The sequence below is a fragment of the Cebus imitator genome, unplaced genomic scaffold (assembly GCF_001604975.1).
Source record: "Cebus imitator isolate Cc_AM_T3 unplaced genomic scaffold, Cebus_imitator-1.0 Scaffold79, whole genome shotgun sequence".
NCBI classification, from domain to species: Eukaryota; Metazoa; Chordata; class Mammalia; order Primates; family Cebidae; genus Cebus; species Cebus imitator.
The window spans coordinates 2,631,017-2,651,396 of record NW_016107394.1 but is presented as its reverse complement, the minus strand read 5'-3'; the positions used below and the strand labels follow the sequence as shown (position 1 = coordinate 2,651,396).

Sequence of the window (20,380 nt, the reverse complement as noted above, 5' to 3'; positions counted from 1 at the left end):
GTGGCTAAGGTCTCACCAGTCTGCGCCATCAGAATGGTCCCTAGAAGGGGATCCTGAACCTAGGTTTAAGCCCTGAGCTGCCTGACTCCAGCTCTGACTTGGCATGGGGAGAACTGGAAGAAATAGTTCCAGAGCTGTCCTCAGGGAACAGGCTCCCAGAGAGCATGGCCCCAGGTAGTCAGTGTCTAGATTTTGGGTTGGAGGAGCTCAGAGAAGGGAAAGATCAGAGGTAGCTGGAGGTGTTAGGGAAGCCTTCCTGGAGGAGGTGCCTAGGTTAGGTTGAGGATGTTGGGGAAAGAGCACAGGATCCAGAGTCCTGGCTGTGTGGCCCTGTGCAAGTAGTCTGTGCCTGGGGTTCAGCTTTCTTATCTGCCCTGCCTGTCTTTAGATACTTCATTCATTCACACATTCAGCAAGCATCCATCGGTAGCCTCTTTCTGCTTGGTTGTGTGCTGGAGGTGGGGGACAGTGAGGGCAATCAGATCCAAGCCCTGACCTCAAGGAGCCCCAAGCTGGGTGCTGAGACACTTGTCACAGGAGTGCTGGAAACCCAGAAGATATTGGGAAAAGAGCACAGGACCCAGAGTCCTGGCTGTGTGGCCCTGCGCAAGTTGCCCAGAAGTAACTTAAAGTAATACAGAGAGGGGCATCTGAATTAGCCTTGGGGGTCAGGGAAGGAATTCCACAGAGGAGGAATGCTCAGGGGATCCTTTTGGAATTGGGTGGGAAGTGAAGATGACAAGTTTGATCCCATCAGGAGCATTCCATACAGAGAAGTAGCCGTGCAAAGGCCCAGAGGCAGATCACAGGGTAGTGCATTTGGATAATGGGAGGTGGTTCAGTGCGGGCTCAGAACTCAGGGGGCTGGAGGTGATTAGAGAGCTAGACCAAGGCTCCATGCCTTGAGTCTTAGAGGCCCTGGGATACCAGGGGAGGGTTTTAGACAGGGAGGCTGGTAAGGGAGCACTGCTGCTGTATTTGAGGCCCACCTTAAGGCCGAATTGTGAGGAATGGAGCAAGGGATGGAACCCAGAGAGCCTTAGGAGCGATCATGGATGGGATATGATGGGTACAGCCTAACTCTTTGCAATGTGCACACTGTGAAGTGTTGTGCAGGCTGGGACGCAGGACGTCATGGATGTGCAGCCCCCTGGGTGCCTGCGCTAAGCAGGCCGAGGAACCCTATAAAGGCTGGAGTGGAGTGGAGGGTGCCTCCAGGCTGTGTCCCTGCTGGGACTAGAGGAGCCCTCAGCCCCCAGGCTGGCTCTGTGCCCTCCACACCCAGCTCCCCAGGCTCCAGCTTTTAAACTTTAACGAGCCCCAGCTCAGTTTCCAACCGAGAGTCTTTAAAGTTTCAGGAGATGAGAGAAAGGGAGCCCTGGAGACAGATGGGTTTTCTTTCTTCCCCTGCATCTCCATGCCTGGCTGGGCCACCTGGAGCCAAGGCTGTGGGTGCTGTGACCCCAGAGGCATGTGCTCTGTGGGGCTCCGGGGCCTTGGCGGGGCTGTTCCAGCTTGTTCCCGAAGAGCAGGAGACCAGGCTCGGGTGCCAGGTTGCCACTGAGGATAGATGGGGATAGAAACCTTATTTCAGCCCTGACCCCTCACCTTTGCCCCTGACTGGGCATATGGTCATGCTCTGGCAACAGGTGGGGGAAAGCAGCTCAGACCAGCTGTCAGGCTTGAGGCAGCCCCACCCTGCCTGCTGCCTCTCTTCACCCCCTCTGGCATGGCTGGGCTGGCTTCAATGCCCTGGGGCCCCTGGAGACTCAGAAGCATGGGCAGCAGAGGATCCCATGCCAATCACAGCAGATTCCTGTCACCTGTCATTAAAGAGAGCCTGGTTTGGGTGGCACAGGGCAGCTGGAGCTGTTCTCTGGGGCTCTAGCATAACCGTTGTCTTCCTCCCCTCAGCCCAGGCTCCCTGAAGGCAGGTACTTGCCGCCTCTGATGCTTCTCTGGAATCCTATGTCCTGGGCCAGTGAGCAACATCTGCACATATGTACTGCCTCCCGCTGCCCCATGGGAAGTAGGGGGTGACTGCCACCTCTGTTCTCCCCTCTGGTGCCTGAACAATTTACTTATCCTTGGGTTTTGTGCAATACCTTCCATCTGCCCCAGTTTCCCGAGATCTCCACCATCTCCTGCCCCTGCTCACCATCTTTGGACCCTGCCAGAGTGGCTGGGGCCCGGTACTTTGCCAGGGGGGTGATGGGTCTTGAGGTAAAGGCCTGATAGCCAGAAGGATGGCGTTCCCTCGTGTGTCTCCACTTGCATACATGCATAATACATTCATTCATTGCTTCAGTATGTTTATTGAGCACATACTGTTTCAAGGATTGTGTCATATCTAGGAATTTAGGGGCAGACCACACAGATCAGACCCTGCTGTTGTGGGTTTTACAGGCTGAGGGGTTGGCAAGCAAAATAGAAGCAAACAACTAAATAAGACACCAGATGACAGTTGTGCATAAGGAAGAGATAATGTGATAGGGATCGAGGATTCTGTTGGGGACTTCGTGTGTGGGGCTGAATTGTGGGTGATGGTGTGTGTGGTGTGGCCCTTAGTCTGGCAGACTGTGCTCCTCAGGGGCAGGTGCCGGGTTCCCCATCTCCCCTTTCCCACTGACCTGACAGCTCTGGGACAGGGGCCTGAAAGGGGTCAGTCAATCTGTGTTTAAGGTATGTGCACCTGTGCCTGTGAGTGTGAGACTCTGTGTGTGTTTCTGTGTCTGGCGTTACTCTGTGTGTGTGAGTCACACCCCCTCACTGCAGAAGCAGAGTTGTCTATGATCCAATTATGTCTCCTCAGCTGTCTCCTGGCAGCTCCCGCCCCTGGCTCGGCTCTGGCTGTGCCGTGGTTTCCCCTTCTGAAGCTGCCTGTGCTGCCTTCAGAGGCCCCAGGGCATCAAGGCCAGTCCAAGCATGCCAGAGGGGACAGAGCGAGGCGCCAAGAGGGATGCGGCTGCCTCAAGCCTGTCTCTGGGTCTCGGGGTCTTCCCTTTGGGATGTGTTTTCTATCCATCTCTGTTCCCCTGTTCCTCAATGGCTACTGCCAATGTCCTTAATGTCTCTACTGGCCACTTTGTTCCTGTGTCTTAAGGTCATTCTGTCCTTAATGTCTCTACTGGTCATGTTGTTCTTTTCCCAGTTGTTTATTCATTCAACAAACCTCTTCTCATGCCTCCCACCCATCCTGCCAGCCACCTGGAGATATCGGACCTGGGAACTGCTCTTAAGAGACTCTGGGCCTCGTGGGGAGACACATGGAGACAGTGACAGCCTTTTGTGAGCAGTATGGGGACAGAGACATATACTCAGGCTGAGTGAGGCCAGTGACTGGCAGCATGGTGGGGGGATGGTATGCGGGCTTCTCCAGGAGGTGGTGTTTGGATGGGGCCTCAGGGTGCAGAAGGATAAGGCGGCAAGCAGAGAAAGTAGTGGCTAAGGGAGGTAGGCTCCCGACTGGCAGGGGTTCAGGGCTAATGGTGAGGAAGAAAATAGGCAGAACCAAGGTGGGGAGGACGTTTTGAGGTTTGGATTTTATCCTGATGGCACAGAGAGAGAGAGAGAGAGAGAGAGAGAGAGAGACAGACACAGACAGACAGACAGACAGACAGATAGCAGAGGCTTTCAAGTTGGGCAGTGCTGGCCTGGAAGTCTGGAGACCAGAGAAGAGGTTGTGGCTATAGGGGTCCAAGTAAGGATGGTGAACCTATATGGGCTGGTGAAGAGGGGCTGCTGGGAAGGTCGTGGCCAAGTGGAATCCAAGGAGCTGAGTTGGCTAGAGGTTGAGAGTAAGAGCATAAGGGACAAGTACAGAACCATGCCCCCTATGGCAGTGCTGGGCACAGGAAGAACCTTGCCCCCTATGGCAGTGCTGGGCACAGGGAGAACCATACCCCCTATGGCAGCACTTGACACAGGGAGAACTGTGCCTGCTAAGGCCGCACCAGGCACAGGGAGAACCATGCTTCCTATGGCAGTGCTGAGCACAGGGATAACCATGCCCTCTATGGCAGTGCTGGGCACAGGGAGAACCATGTCCCCTATGGCAGTGCCGGGCACAGGGAGAACCATGCCTGCTATGGCAGCACCAGGTACAGGGAGAGCCATGCCCTCTATGGCAGCACCAGGCACAGGGAGAACAATGCCCGCTATGGCAGCACCAGGCACAGGGAGAACCATGCCATCTATGGCAGTGTGGGGCACAGGGAGAACCATACCCCCTATGGCAGCACTGGGCACAGAGAGATCTGTGCCCCCTATGGCAGCACCAGGCACAGGGAGAATCGTGCCTGAATGGGGAGCGGGAGATGCCTGTGGGCTGCCCAGGGGGCGGTGCTCCAGAGGCTGCTGGGGATGAAGCCTGGAACTTTACTGGAGAGCTGTGGGGGCATCAGTCCACTGGTGGTCCTGGAAGCCTTGGGAGGCTTTTTCCCTCTCTGTCTTTGCCTGTCTTGATGTCTGTAAGTCAGCCCTGGCCCGTATTGTCCCACTGGCCTCCCCAACCCCTTCCCTTTTCTTCTAGGCCTTCTACTCTCTGCCTCCCTTTCTCAGCTCTCCCTTCTCTGCCTGGTTCCCTCTTGGCCCCCAGGATAGGAGTGGAGAGGTATGGGGCAGGAGGCCAGCCTCTGCAACGTCGTTGGAGCAGGATGTTCATCACTGCTGCAGAGCTGGGCCTGCTTCTCTGGAGCGTGGAGGTGGAGGTAGGGGTAGGGGTCAAGGGAGGCTGCTGGGGACCAGGGAGGAAAGGGTGAAGGAGGCAGAGCAGGGATGAGTCACTCAGCCCTGGATGGAGGGCAGCGGAGAAGGTCTAGCTGAGTCTGCTCAGGGAACTCTGTCTGGGTGAGACATGGTAACATCTCTACTCTCCACTACAATCTCGGGGGCTCCACTTTTGGGGAGAAGATGTGTTGGTGGTAGCTGCTGTCAGATCCCCTTCGCTGTAGAGGAGAGGGCCATAGGGATTGCCTGGTCATTTTGCAGGCAGGAATACTGAGTCCAAAGATGGGGAAAGAAGACCTTGCCCTGGGCCCACACCACTTGTGCTCTGTGTCCTTCCAACCCCCTCATCAGCTCCAGGCAAGCCAGCTCCCCACTCCATACACACCCTCAAAAGCCCCAGCTCCTAGCACTGGCCTCTCAGGGATCGTCCTCCTCTGGCCCACCTGATTCCTTGGGTCCCACACAGAATGGAGCCTAGTTCTGGACTTTGGGCCACGCTGGGTTCCAACCTGATTCCTTCACTTCACTCTTCTGAGCCACTGTTTACCAATGGGCATAATCTTTCCTCCTCCCAGGTAGTTGAGGATGGAATTCAGTGAATTTATTATACCAGCCTCCTAGCACAGATCCTGGCACAGAGCCGCACACCCTCCACATTTGTTGAGAGTGGATGACTGAATGAGCAGATCCTTAAAGGACAGTTGCATTTCCCACCTCTGTCCCTGTCCACCAGGTTCCCTTGTGGCACTGCGTTGATCCTTCTCCTTCCCCCAACCAGTCCAGGCTGTTTCTAGTTCTCAGGCTCAGGCCATCATCTCTGCCGGGAGCCCCTTCGCCCTCCCTTTCATCTGGGTGCTGTCTCCTCTTCTGGTCATCTTTTGGGGCCCAGCTTAGATGCCTCTCCCTGGACCTGGCTTCCCTTTGTCCCTTCCTTGAACCTAAAGAGTTGTCATTGTGCCTGCAAGCCCCGCCAGACAATACAGAGTGTTCCTAGGTTAACTCAGCATCAGATGGGCAGTCTCAGGCCCCAACTCAGTTGAGTCCCAGCTTTCAGGTCCAGGGAGTAAGAACTTGGGGTTCTGGGCAACGCTTTTAATTAGGAAGAAAAAAAAGTGAGGCTGGGTGTGGTGGCTCACACCTGTAATCCCAGCACTTTGAGAGGCCGAAGCGGGCGGATCACTTGAGGCCAGGAGTTCGAGACCAGTCTGGCCAACGTGGCAAAACCCCATCTCTACTAAAAATACAAAAATTAGCTGGGCATGCTGGCGCACACCTGTAATCCCAGCTACTCAGGAGGCTGAGGTATGAGAATCCTTGAACCTGGGAGATGGTTTCAGTAAGCCAAGATAGTGCCACTGCATTCCAGCCTGGGCGACAGAGCCAGACTCTGTCTAAAAAATAAAATAAAATAAAAATAAAATAACAACTTTTTTTAAAAAAAGATTTTTCATCTCTTATATAAACTATATTGTAGCACCAGTAACAAGAATCCAAAACAGAAAAATAAATAAAGATAAATCACCCAGAGCCTCAGTTCCCTGAGTAGAACTTTTCCTTGGTTCCTTCCAGCTCTCATTCAAAGGTATAGTTTGTTCATAGTTTAAACCATGGCACAGGTACTAGTTTGTATCCTGTTTTGTTCATTTAACATTGCTCTGTAGAGGTTTCTCATATTGCTACAGAATTAAATTCAGGAACATTTCTGGCAGCTGCTCCCTACAGGCCTGTCTGGGTCCTGAAGGTACAAAGCTAGCTCAGGGGCTGCCGCTGCTCGGGGGAGCCCTCCACCCTCTGTGGTGTGCAGTCATCATTAGGGTGACGTGTCACTCTTAACCAACCTGGGGCTGCTGCTAGTGTTCAGGTTGTTCTCCAGTATAATTTGCTAATTGCAAATTCAATAATATACTCATGAATATTGTAACATAACTTTTTTCTTATTTTGTATTTTTTTTTCCTGAGTATAAATTTTTAGTCCTGGGAATCTGGGAACTAAATCAGAAAATACATTTTTGGTCAGGCGCAGTGGCTCACACCTGCAATCCCAGCACTTTGAGAGGCCGAGGTGGGAAGATCGCTTAAGCCCAGGAGTTTGAGTCTAGCCTGGGCAACATGACAAAACCCCATCTCTACAAAAAATACAAAAATTAGCCAGGCATGGCGGCGCACACCTGGAGTCCCAGCTACTGGGGCAGTGAGCTGTGATCGCTACGGTAAACCAAGAAAGAAAGAGAAATACATTTTTATGATTTAAAAAGTATTTGCCAAATTACTTTCCAGAATAGTAGAACCAATTTTTGCTGCCACTAACTGTGTAACAGTTTTACCGTATCTTCATAAGCAGTGAGCACCTCATAAGCAGTGAGTATTTTATATATTTTTGGTAATTTACTGAGCATAAATTGGTACTTCCATACAATTTTACTTTACTTTTGTTTGACTGCTCAAGACTATTAAAGATCTTAAAGGAAGTCCCGGAATCTCCCCTGAAGTTGTCTCTTGGTATTTCTGACACTTCATGCCTCCACCCTCCAGCCCTTTATCCCTTTATAGGAGGATGATGGCGGAAGTAGTAATAGTAATTGTCCTCGTGTCATAGAAATCTACAAGAGTTCAGGGATTTTCATGGCTGTGCCTCCTTCTGAATTACACAGATGTGCTGAGGGCCAGTGGACCAGGGCTCCAGCATTCTAAGTCAGAGAAGCCCATACAGGCTCTTTGTTGGCTCACCTGCCCATCCCTCTGTTAAGGAACAGCTCCTTACCCAGCACTTGCTGGATGCCAGGCCCCCTGCCAAGCACGGAGGACACCAAGATGAACAAGGGGCCACAGCATTGCAGGCAAATGAATGCATGATAGTGCGTGCTGAGGAGGGAGCTGCTGGGGGTCTAGGAGGCAAGAAAGGGTGGTCTCCAGCCCATCCTGGAGAGTTTAGGAATAGGGCAGGCTGCCTGAACAGAGGGCAGCCGGGCTGAAGTCTGAAGGCATACTGAAGAGATAATAGGAAGGGAGCCAGTGAGAGGAAGTCCTGGGAAAGCATTCTGGGCAGAGCTGGAGGAGGAGGTGCCTGAGCACCCCTCATGCCAGCACTGAGCAGACCTCGCTCCTCCCCTTCTTCCCCCGAACCCTCAGGTCAGTGGCCTGGAGCTCTTGGGATTTTTTTTTGGTGGGGGGAGTATAAGGGAAAGGTCTTGGGTGTTTCCTTTCTGGGGTCCCCAAAAACCCAGAGGCAAGTGGCAGGTGCTGGATCAGCTTGGCCCAATGCTGGCCTCTCAGAGGCCTCAGGGAAGGGCAAAGTGGAGGGCCCTGAAGCCAGCAGTTGGTGAGTAGGCCCTGGGAGGAGAAGCAGGAGCAGAAAGGGTAGAGGGGCACTGGCGCTGGGCCTCGGACCTGTTGTGTGCCAGTCTTTGCATCTCTCAGAGCCTCCTGTCATGGTCCAGCATGGTGACGGCAGGGCCTGGCTGTGGGCTGTGAGGGTGGAGAGGGCTTCTGTGTGGGGCCCTGGTGTGAGAGGGCCACCCACCCCGTCCCTGTGCACCCATGCTCTGGAGTGGATCTTGGCATTTTTGTTAAACTTTGTTTCTTCTTGTCCCTGTATGTTCTTTGGGGATTAGTGGGAGGTGTTCCCCCAGGGCAGGGCCTGAGAAATCAGGGAAAGTTGCTGGGGCCTGGAGCTGGAGGAGGGGCGGCTGCTGCCAAGGGCTTTAGGGAACAGTCTCACCTAATCCTTACAGGACCACTCTAAGGAGAGGATTATTCCTGCTTGACAGATGAGATGCTGGGGCTCAGAGCCTTTTGTCCAAGCCAAGGCCACACAGCCAGGACATGGCAGGGCAGAGGTCTGTCTGACACAGGTGGACCAGCACTGCTGTATGAACTCTGGGCCTGCGGGTGACAGGGGCTCCAGGTTTGGAGCCCCAGCACTGGGTTCTGGAAAATGGGGAGCTTGGGTCAGGAGCTGTGTTTGGAGGAAGAATCTGTGAGCTCTGCCTCCCTGGTCAGCAAGGCCTCTGAGTCCAGAGCACCGCATAAGGCCATCAACGAAGGCAGCCTTCTGTTGCCAGGGTGTTTTGTTCTAGCTGGGCCAGTCCTGCCCCTTGATGAAGGTAGCAGAAAGTCCTGACACTGTAGAGTCCGTCACACTGGACTTTGGTTCTCTGCTTCACTACTGTTAGCCATGTGGATTGTACCTCCCTGGGCCTCAGTTTCAGCCTCTGTAAAATGGGGGTGATGCTTCCCTCTGGGGTGTTGGAAGGGTAAGAGGCAATATTTGCAAAGGATGAAGCTCTGTGCCCTTGACAGCTGGCAGAGGTGGTTTGGGCTCAATTTCAGCCCCCATGGGGTCTATGGTCCAGGTGCCCCTGTCTCCTTTGTGGGGTGCTGAATGGTCAGTGATTTGGAGCAACAGTAATGATTATTGAGGTTGGGGCTATTGTTCAGGGCTGTGATTGATTTGATACGTTGTGCCCCACCCCATCAGGAACTCTTCCTCTCATTTAAATATGGTTCTGTCGGGAAAGGGTGATTTGCTTAACAGTTACTCCCCTCAGAACTATCTGCTGAAAAGCAGCCTCTGGAGAAGTTAGCATAGCCTGTGGGATATTTCAGAGTCCAGCTGAAGCCAGGTTTCCCCAGTGGTAACCTGATGGGTTCTGAGTGGACAGATAATTTCCTGGGTTCCTAGGACTTTGGGATAATCTGTGTGCCCCACATATTCCATGGGTAAGGATATTGGCATCCTGCCTTGTAAGGTCTTGGAGGGAGGGTTAGCCTTGGGTCCACCTGCTTGTGTGTCTGTTTGTCTGTAACTGCCTGGGCCTTTGGCCCTCAAGGCCAGGACACAGCCCCATGGAGGGGACCTGACTTCCTTTCCCATCTCGGGTTGACCATCTCCCTGGGTCTTGGGAGAGACTGCTGTCCCTTTCTCTAGTTGAGAGTCCATCTTCTCTAATGCTGAGCACTGGCAAGCCATCCCAGAGAACACAGGCAGGGGGCGGGACAGTGAGACACAGCTTGGGCACTGGACCCTGCACTGTACATGTTTGTTTAACCCTCCGGGCCTTTGCATCCACTAGTCCCCATGCCAGAAATGCCCTTCCCTGCCCCTCAGTGGCACAGGGCCTTATCCTTTTGGGCGCAGGCGCACTCTACCATGCAGTTCAGGTGCATCCCCCTCTCCCAGCCCTGCTCGTGCTATCTTGAGGTTTTGTGTCCCTGTCCCTTACCACTCTACTTGGCGGGACCTGTTTGGGTCAGGGCTCAGGTCCAGTTTGCCTCCGGTCTCCCACCACCCAGTTACACACAGGTCTGGCAAACAGCAGGCTTCAGAGAGTGGTGAAAGGATGAATGAAAGTGCAGGGCAGGGCGAGGCGAGGGCGGCACCCAGGGTGCACAGTATCAGCAGATACTTGCAAATGCAGCCTAGTCCTGGCCATGTGGAAGGGTGCATGGCTACTCATGGAAACCCGCTGGAGTAACAATAGCTACTTTTTTTTTTTTTTTAAAGACTAGTCAAGTGCAGTAGTGAGAAGGGGGAAAACAGTAGAACAAGGAGTTCGATCTATAACTTAGTGTGAACAGTCACTTTCGATCACTCACTACCTTTGGACAAGCCAATAGCTACTTGTTTCTTTTTTTTTTTTTTGAGACACAGTCTCACTCTGTCACCCAGGCTGGAGTGCAGTGGTACTATCTTAGCTCACTGCAACCTCCGCCTCCTGGATTTAAGTGATTCTTGTGTCTTAGCCTTCCAAGTAGCTAGAATTATAGGCTTGGGCCACCACACCCAGCTAATTTTTTTTTGTTGTTTGTATTTTTAGTAGAGACAGGGTTTCCCCATGTTGGCTAGGCTGTTCTCGAACTCCTGACCTTAGGGGATCCACCCACCTCTGCCTCCCAAAGTGCTGGGATTACAGGCGTGAGCCACCGTGCCCGACCTATTTTTGAGTATTTACTATGCACTAGGCATATTACATGCATTATCTCATTTAATCACAGCATCTCCATGAGATAGCTGCTATTATCATTTCCATTTTTCACCCGAGGAAATGAAGACTCATAGGAGTTAACTCTCATGCCCAGGAGACAGAGCTGGGATTGGGCCGGGGATTGCCGGCCTCAAAGTCTATGTGGGTCTTTCCTCCTCCTTGCTTGTCCAGTCCCTTCTGACCGTGGCTTCGTGGGACTTGGGGAGCTGGGGCGCACAGTGCTGGTCCCAGGGGTTCTGGGCAATCCCCGTTTTTCACCTTGGGCACTTGAGGGGGTTTGGAGAATGGAGTGCTGGGGACACAGCCTGTAGTTTCTCTGGCATCACTTGCTCCCCCTGCCCTCAGTTTTCTCAGCTGTAATACCGTTGCATGTTGGGGTCCCTGTTGTCACCAGGCTTTAAACACACTGAAGCCCAGCATGGCTCCTTGGCCAATCAACCCCCCTTGGGTTCCTGTTTCCAGGGGAGTTTCTGGGGGACCAGCTGAGATGACTCCCTCACCCAGGGCCTAATAGCTGTGGGTTCCTGGTACAGGCCTGCGCACCTGGTGCTGTCCAGAGACTCAGCCCTACCCCACCAGCTGTCGCTCCCCAAGCCTCTTAGAATTACATCCTTGGGGCGTGGCCACCACCTCTGGCAGGAACAAAGATGGATGTAATTTCTTCCACTTGGTGCAGCAGTGCTGCCTGCTGGGGGCTGTGGAAAGTGCAGGAGCCAGGCTGAGCTGGGGATGCCGGTGGACACTTCCCTGACCCCCCTACCTGGCCTGCCTCAGTTTCTTCACCTGCACTGCCACAGCAAGGGTTCTCACCCTCCAGTCAGGGGCCTTCCTCCATAAGCATCTGCCACTACCCCCGGAAACCTTTGAAGTTTCTCTTTATCTATAAGATAAAGGGCTACGCAGAGTCTACAATGAGCACCTGGTCTGTCTTCTGACTCTGCATGCTCTGCCCACTGCCCTCTGTCCCAGAGGTCGGTCTTTGGCCTCTGGAGCCACACAGCCCTGCTCTGGGAGCCTCTGCAAGGAGGGTGGGCAGCATGGACCCCTTCCCAGTGTGCATTCAGCTGCCTTGCAGCTGGGCCCTGGGGGCACTGAGCTTGGCTGGGGAAGAGGCAGCCCCAGGTTGAATTCTAACCCAGGAAGCAGGCTTTTGTTGTCACTGCCCCCGCCACACACTCATGGTCCAGGATAACATGTTTGAAGATTTGCAAAGCCAACCAGCATCCAAATTTGGATTTAGAGAAATTCTGGTTTTCTCAGAAGCCACACTTGAGTGCTCTTTGGTGGTTAAGAGGACAGGAAGATCCTCTTTTGAGTCCCTGCTCTGCTGCTTTCAGGCTCTATGATCTGGGCAAGTTGCTTAATCTCCCGAGCTTCAGTTTTCTATTTTGCAGTGCAGGAATGATAACAGCAGCCACCTGCTAGGTTTGGGGTGAAGAGTGAGTACATGTTGAATGTCTGGGGCAGTGCCTGGACCTCCCTGTGGCCGCTCAACTAGACGTTGTTTGGATGCGATGATGATGCCGGATCGGGCCTGTGCCATCTTCTTCAACCCCCTTTCTCACCATCGCATTCCTCCCATCACTTTGTTCCTTCATTCACTTACCCAATCACTCCCATCTCATTAGTCACCTCAGTCTAACATCGTTCTTTCCGTGACTCTCATGATCCTGACATTTATAGGCCAATTATTTTGTAAAATGATACAAGCCTTCATTCTGGGTTTGTCTGATGTTCCCTGTGATTCTATTTATGTTATGTCTCTGTGACAGAGGTAGCACAGAAGTGATACCTGTATTCCTCTTACTGCGTCCTACCAGACAATACCTGACGGCAGCTTGTCCTGTGATTAATGATACTCACTTTGATCACCTGATGCAGGTGCTATCTGCCAGGCTTAACTACTGTGAAGTGACTCATGTTCCCTTTGTAATTAGTAAGTATTTTGGATGGGAAGTTACTTTGAAACTGTGTAAATCCCCCATTTCTTTTTTTTTTTTTTTGAGACGGAGTTTCGCTCTTATTACCCAGGCTGGAGTGCAATGGCGCGATCTCGGCTCACCGCAACCTCCGCCTCCTGGGTTCAGGCAATTCTCCTGCCTCAGCCTCCTGAGTAGCTGGGATTACAGGCACGCACCACCATGCCCAGCTAATTTTTTGTAGTTTTAGTAGAGACGGGGTTTCACCATGTTGACCAGGACGGTCTCGATCTCTTGACCTCGTGATCCACCCGCCTCGGCCTCCCAAAGTGCTGGGATTACAGGCTTGAGCCACCGCGCCCGGCCCTAAATCCCCCATTTCTCAACAAACATTCCACTTATTTGTTTATTCATATCTGTATAGACTTTGGTTTCCTGTTTTATTCAATGGAATATAATCGGTTATGGTCAGTACTGAGCTTAATACGAAGATTATCTCAGCTTGAGCCCAGGTAGGGTGACCAACACTAGCTTGCCTGGGACTGAGGGATTTCCCAGAATGTGAGACTTGCAGTGGTAAAACTGGGAAAGTCCTGGGTAAACCTTGAAGTGCTGGTCACTCTACCAGAGGGAGAGCCCTTCAGGCTGGTTCCTATGTCCAGAATCTTTATCATTCTTTGAGTATTTGCTTACTTCCTGGCACAAGAAGATGTTCCAGGCTCATCTTATGCTTTCTCTGACCCAGCCCTGGAATCACCCATTTTTCCAAGAAGACCTAGAGCCAGACACCTTTTGAGTGGTAGGCTATACCACACTGTGGACACTGAGCCAGATGGAACTCATTCACTGCCCACAGGCCACACTCTCGCCTGCCTCTGCACCTTGGCTGGCCCTTCTTTCTGCCCGGGCCACTTGGCAAGCACCTACCTTCAGCACTGAGATTCTCCGTGAAGCCTGATCCCCCACCCAGCCCATGGAGCTGATCTCCTTCTTACGCCCCCACTGAGAACTTTAGGGCACCTCCCCATTTCCAAGCATGGCTCCTCCTTTCACTGCAAACCTCTCAAAGACAGGCCTCACATTCCTCTCTGAATCTTCTGGACTCAGTACAGGGCTGGAGCTGGGGGCTGCTGGTTAAATCGTTGGATCTAGTCATGCCCCATTATAGAGCAGAAAGGTAAATGGGGTAGAGAGGGAGGGTGAATTGTTCAGGGTCACACAAATAGTCTTGCAGCCTCGAGTCTGTCCTTGAACCTTGGTTTTCTTAATTCTATAATGGGGCCAATATACAGAGCACTGCTGTAAGAATAAAACAATGTGTATAAAGCACTTAATATAGTACCTGGCACATGGTAGGTGCACCTCTCAGTATTGCTGGGGGACCTTTTGAAACTGTTTTCATTATTTCAGAAGCAATACTATACATGTTAGAAAATTGTAAATATGCAGGGCAAGGTGGCTCACGCCTATAATCCCAGCACTTGGGAGGCTAAGGCAGGTGGAGCACAAGGTCAGGAGTTTGAGACCAGCCTGGCCAATATAGTGAAACCCCGTCTCTACTAAAAAAAAAAAAAAAAAAAAAAAAAAATTAGCTGGGTGTGGTGGCACACGCCTGTAGTCCCAGCTACTTGGGAGGCTGAGGCAGGAAAATTGCTTGAACTTAGGAGGTGGGGGTTGTGGCAAGCTGAGATCGTGCCACTGCACTCCAGCCTGGGTGACAGAGCAAGACTCTGTCTCAAAAAAAGAAAAAAACAAAAATAAGAAATATAGACAAGCAAAATGAAAAGAAACCATCACATTTCTATCATTTACAGATCTCCACTGTGAACACCTTAGCAATTCCGCTTCCTGGGCTTCCTCTATGCATATATTTTTCCCCCAATTGTGGTTATGCTGCTTTTTTTTTTTTTTTTTTTTTTTTTTTGTTTTTTTTTTTTTTTTTTTTTTTTTTTTTTTTTTTTTTTTTTTTTTTTTTGAGATGGAGTCTTGCTCTGTTGCCCAGGCTGGAGTGCAGTGGCATGATCTCGGCTCACTGAAACCCCCACCTCCCAGGTTCAAGTGATTCTCATGCCTCAGCCTCCTGGGTAGCTGGGATTACAGGTGTATGCCACCACTCCCGGCTAATTTTTGTATTTTTAGTAGAGACAGGGTTCCATTATGTTGGCCAGGCTAGTCTTGAATGCCTGACCCCAAGTGATCCGCCTGTCTCAGCCTCCCAAAGTGCTGGGATTACATGCCCGACCTATTTTGTAATCTTTTTTTTTAAGGCAGCAGTCTCCACCATTTTGTTTCCATAAATTTTCAGTGCACCCGATACTCTAATCACATACACACTTCTCCAGTTGTCCCCAAAATGCCCTTTATAGATGGTGTGTCCAAATCAGTTTGCAATCCAGAAACGCACTTTACATGTGGTTGTTATATCCTGCAGGTCAGTCCCGCCCTGCCCCTTTGTTATGACATTGACTGGTGGAAGAACCTCGGCTAGTAGCCCCGTGGAATGGTTCACTATCTGGCTCTGTCTGGTTGCATTCTCATGTGGTGTCACTTACCTCGTTCCTCTGTCCTCTGTATTTTCTATAAACGGAAGTTATATCCAGGGCTTGATGGGTTTCTTGGTGCCTAGAATAGCCAGCAGGCGATGATGTGACCTTCCTGTGGTGTCCCACCATCATTAGTGGTGCCAAGGCCTATTCTGGGATGAGGGGGAAGGCAGTGTGATCTCTCCCTCATATGGTTGCTTGCATCCCCTTGTGAGTGGAAAGTGTTATGTGAGGGCTCCTTTGGCACTGTCTAAATGCCAGTTCTGAGAGACCTTTTTAAACTACACAAGAAAACTTGTCCATTTGCTGAGAAGAACTTGATCTTGGGGATAGGGCTCTTGGGTTAAAAAAAAAAATCACAGAACAAGGACATTGAGTTTCATCTCACTGAGTGCAAACCTAGGGAAACCTGGTTCTGTTTTTACTTGCTTTCCAGACGTGTGATCTGGGTTAAATCCTAGCTCTGCTACTTACCAGCTGAGTGACATTGGGCGAGTTACTTAACCTCTTTGAGCCTCAAGTCCCTTCTTGGATTTCTTGTCTGGCAGAGTTGTTGGGAGGGTTAAATAAAACAAGGTGTCCTGGCCGGGCACAGTGGCCCACACCTGTAATCCCAGCACTTTGGGAAGCTGAGGCAGGCGGATCACGAGGTCAAAAGATCGAGATCATCCTGGACAACATGGTGAAACCCTATCTCTACTAAAAATACAAAAATTAGCTGGGTGTGGTGGTGTGCGCCTGTAGTCCTAGCTACTTGGGAGGCTGAGGCAGGAGAATCACTTGAACCTGGGAGGTGGAGGTTGCAGCGAGCCGAGAGGTTGCCAACCTGGCAACAGAGCAAGACTCCGTCTCAAAACAAAAAACAAGGTGTCCTTGGCCATCTTCTTCCCAGATGAAAAGCTCTTTGAGGGCAAGGCTAATACATAATAAGAAATCCAAAGATGTTTGTTGAAGGGGGAAAAAAAACAAAAATAGGAGGACAAGTGGTATGGCCAGGTGACAAGTATCAGGGAGGAAATAAATCATCCATTTGGGCATTTGATTTTCATTTATGCTTTCATTTCATTTAACATGTACCCATTCCCATTCCAGGCTCCATGATGAAATAACCATGAACCTCTGCCCACGAGGAGCTCTCAGGGGTCTGGGAGGGCACAGACATAGAGATTCATTGCGCGGAAGCCCAGAAGGTCTGGCTGGGAAGGCTTCCTGGAGGAAGAGACTGGGCTGAGTAGGAGGAGATGGTCTCTGGATAGAGAGGCTGTCTGTCTCCTGGCACCGGTGGCTTTTTAGGGAGCTGGCCAGGGCTTGTGGCAAGAAGGAAGTCCATGCTGGGGTCAGAGGCCTGTATTCCTCCCTGTTCTCTGTCTCTTCCTCCTCCTCTGCCTGTCTGCCCACTGGTCCTCTGGCCAGGGCTCTGAGCTCCATGTGATCCTGACAACCCATGTATCTGTCTGCAGTGCCAGATGGAGTGCCGTGATGTGCCAGCTGAGACACTCTATGACGTCCTACACGACATTGAGTACCGAAAGAAATGGGACAGCAACGTCATTGAGACTTTCGACATCGCCCGCTTGACAGTCAACGCTGACGTGGGCTACTACTCCTGTGAGCAGGCATAGCATGCTGATCCCTGTCTCCTTGGCCTCCATCCAGGCCTCCCACCAAGCCTCCTCCTCCTCCCTCCCTCCTCTGGTCACTCCCATGACCAGGCTGCTCAGAGACTTGAGTGCTGAGACACAGAGCTGCTCTCCCTGACATCCCTGTCCATTCCTAGACCCTTAGGCACACACATGTACATTCACACATATGCACTCACATGATCACGTACACACACACACATAGGCACACACACGCATACGCTCAAACACATACACAGCTCGTACCCACATGCCACATAGTCCCAGGGACACATTTTCATGCACATTCACACTGTTTTTCTCTTGTACACTCACATTCATATAGACAAGCCAGCCAGGCTGACAAGGTAAGGGCTGTGTGAGGTTGTGAGGAGCAGGGCTGGCTGGAGGCAGTCGGGACAGGTCTTACCCTGGCTCCAGCTGTGGGACTGTGGTCTGGGAGAGAGATGCCTGTTTGCACTGGGGGGCTGGCAGTTACTTAGGCATCCCTGCATCTCTGGCCTCCGCCACACCCTCCCTTGCAGGCAGGTGGGCCAGTGGTCTGGCTGAACTGTCCCTTGCCCTCCACAGGGAGGTGTCCCAAGCCCCTGAAGAACCGTGATGTCATCACCCTCCGCTCCTGGCTCCCCATGGGCGCTGATTACATCATTATGAACTACTCAGTCAAACATCCTGTGAGTCAACCTGCCTTCCCTGCAGCGGGGCAGGGGAGAGAGTTAGGCAGGGTAAGGCTGAGGCTGCCGCTGTGACTTCCATGTGACTTCAAGCAGGCATGGAGCCCACTGGCCCTCAGTTTCCTTCCTGTACAGTGAAGATAATGACTTCTCTCTCCCTGCTGGGGCTTTTGAGCAGATCAGGAGAGGGCAGTGTGGCCACCTCTGTGGCGAGTGGGTGGGATGGGGTGACTTTGGTTGGTTGGGCTCTGGGACAGGGAAACGAGGAGCAGAGGTGAGAGGCAGGGTCCTCTAGCCCTCCCTGAGGCTGGGCCACCTTGATCTCCCTGGGCAAGGACAGGCAGGTACAGCTGGCTGGGCAAGGGTGAGTGTGTGTGTACCCATATGTGCTCATGAGCTCTGACCCCCGGACTGGGGGCTTTTCTGAGGGGACAAGGAAAGCGTCAAGAGGGGCTAGGATGACCTAGTCTGGTTCTTCCCTTTCTCTGCACCCAGAATCAGGCCTAGTCTGGAACAGATGTGACGGCATGTGAACTGTGTGTGTGTATGTGTACATGCATGTGCGTGCATGCGTGCGTGTTTGTGTATACTCACAAAAACATCATCTTTGCCCCCACCCCGAGTCTCACCTCCCTGTGCCTTCCATCCCCAGAAATACCCACCTCGGAAAGACTTGGTCCGAGCTGTGTCCATCCAGACGGGCTACCTCATCCAGAGCACGGGGCCCAAGAGCTGCGTCATCACCTACCTGGCTCAGGTGGACCCCAAAGGTGAGGGCTTGGCCCTGGCAGCCTATCATGAGATCCTTCCCTATACCACAGGGGTGGGGTCTGATCTACTAGGGATCCAGAAGGGCATCTATTAGTAGCTGTTTTGCATTTTGGGGCATCTCCATCCGAAGCCGTCCTTGAACCAAGGCTTGGGACTTTACAGTAGTTTGAAAAGAGTGGGCCAGGGAGGTACCACTGCCCCACTGATGAAGCTGGGGGTGCTTTTTCCTGGGCTCCGCCATCCCCATGCTCTGCCTTGTTCACTGCTCACTGGCTGTTCCCTCTGCCCATCCTGGAGGCCTGGGTTTTCCAGGCCTCAGTCTTCTCTTTCTGGGGATGGCTCATCCACTCCTGTGGCTTCTGTGACAGGTGGCTGCATCTCTCTTAGCTGAGATCCAGATCCCTGTGGCCCTCAGCCGCCTGGACATCTCCCTCTGGATGTCTTCCAGGCACTGGAGCCTCTCTGTGTCCAGCGGGGAATTCTGCATCTTTCCTCCTGACCTGCCCCTTACCCCAAGTCTCTGCTTTTCAGTCACCCATGCCCAGAATGTGCAGTCATTTGGGGCCACTCCCTCTTCCTCAGCCAAATCCAGCCACTGATTCCTATTGATTCTGTTTCCTCAGCAGCTCCTGAGTCTGGCATTTCTCTCCGTACCAGCCACCTTGTTTGTGTATTCCGGCTGCCAGAGGAGTTTTTCTAAAACACTTATTTCCTCATGACTCTCACCTGCTTTAAGTTATTCTGTGGCTCTCCATTGCCCTCAGAGAAAAGCCTAAGCCCCGTCCCAGGGCTCCTGGTATTGTTCACACCTCATCCGTCCCCACCGCTCTGTCCAGGCAGCCCTTCCCCTCAGCCTCCCATCCTCATCCCTCCAGGGCTGCTGCAGGTGTCACCTCCTGTTTCCCTGATACTCAGGGGAGCCACTGGCTCCCTGCTCTGTGGCCCATTCCCCTCTAGCAGAACACTCGGTTCCTGTTAGGCCCCCAATGAGCTCCTCTCTGGGTCCCCAGGGCTGGCCCAGGTTGGTGTCACAGTGAACCTGGAGTGAGTGAGTGAGTGAGTGAGTGACTAGAGGATGGGGAAGCTTTGAGCATCCTTGCCTGGGAATGCTCCATGCCCTGGAGTGCACAGTGGTCCAGGCCCAGCGCTCCCCTGGCACCTCATTGTGTTGGGTGTCAGTGTCAGAGTGGACACTTGAGAATGAGACAGGATGGAGAGCTGGGTGGTGGATTCCAGGTCAGGCCAGGCTGGGGTGCTCAGCCAGAGGCCTGTGTGGTTAGGGGAGGCTTGGAAGGACAGGCAGAGGAGGGCTGAGCCTCAGGGCCATTCCTGGGAGGGAGGTTAGGCTGAGAAGGGATGTCAGTGTGATTGAGGGAGGCAGCAAGCTGCAGCGGGGTGGGTCTGAGTTTCCACTCTTGTATAGCTTGTGCTCACCTAGGACCCTGTGGTTTTCTTCCATGTACTCTTTGAGGCTGGGCAGAGGGAAAGTGGGGGACAGAGCTGAGCCTGAGGATCTTGGTCTGAGGTAGAAAGGAGTGAGGGTGAAGTCTTGTAGGATTTGCCTGACACACCCCTTCCCCGAGGGGAAGACAGTGGCCTCCCTGGAAGCTCTGGACAGAGGGAGGGGCTTTTGTCGGGAGGGAGGGGCTGGGTCTCTGAGACAGATTTTTCCCTTCCCTGCCCTCACAGGCTCCTTACCCAAGTGGGTGGTGAATAAATCTTCTCAGTTCCTGGCTCCCAAGGTGAGTGGCCTTGGGATTTTGGGGGGTGTTGGAGGCTGGAGAGAAGACTATGGGATAAGGTGGGTGGAGTCAAGCTTGAAGCCTGGGGGCCAGGTGTGGTGGCTCATGCCTGCAATCCAGCACTTTGGGAGGCAGAGGTGAGAGGATCACCTGAGGTCCAGAGTTCAAGATCAGCCTAGCCAACATGGCGAAATCCTGTCTCTACTAAAAATACAAAAATTAGCCGGGTGTGGTGGCGGGCACCTGTAATCCCAGCTACTCAGGAGGCTGAGGCAGGAGAATTGCTTGAACTGGGAAGGCAGAGGTTGCAGTGAGCAAAGATATTGCCACTGAACTCCAGCCTGGGGCACAGAGTGAGACTCTGTCTCAAAAAAGAAAA

The 20,380-nt window shown here is 52.4% G+C and overlaps 1 protein-coding gene across 3 annotated transcripts in view; it reads left to right on the top strand.

The window, feature by feature from the left end:
- The window catches only part of STARD10 (StAR related lipid transfer domain containing 10), a 55,157-nt gene that overhangs the window by 33,886 nt on the left and 891 nt on the right, over window positions 1-20,380 (top strand). For all 3 annotated transcript variants that reach the window (XM_037740102.1, XM_037740101.1, XM_017533113.2), the window contains exons 3-6: window positions 16,635-16,782; window positions 17,385-17,488; window positions 18,141-18,258; window positions 19,949-20,001. In XM_037740102.1, coding sequence (XP_037596030.1) covers window positions 16,635-16,782; window positions 17,385-17,488; window positions 18,141-18,258; window positions 19,949-20,001 — 423 coding nt within the window. The remainder of the gene's footprint in view (window positions 1-16,634; window positions 16,783-17,384; window positions 17,489-18,140; window positions 18,259-19,948; window positions 20,002-20,380) is intronic.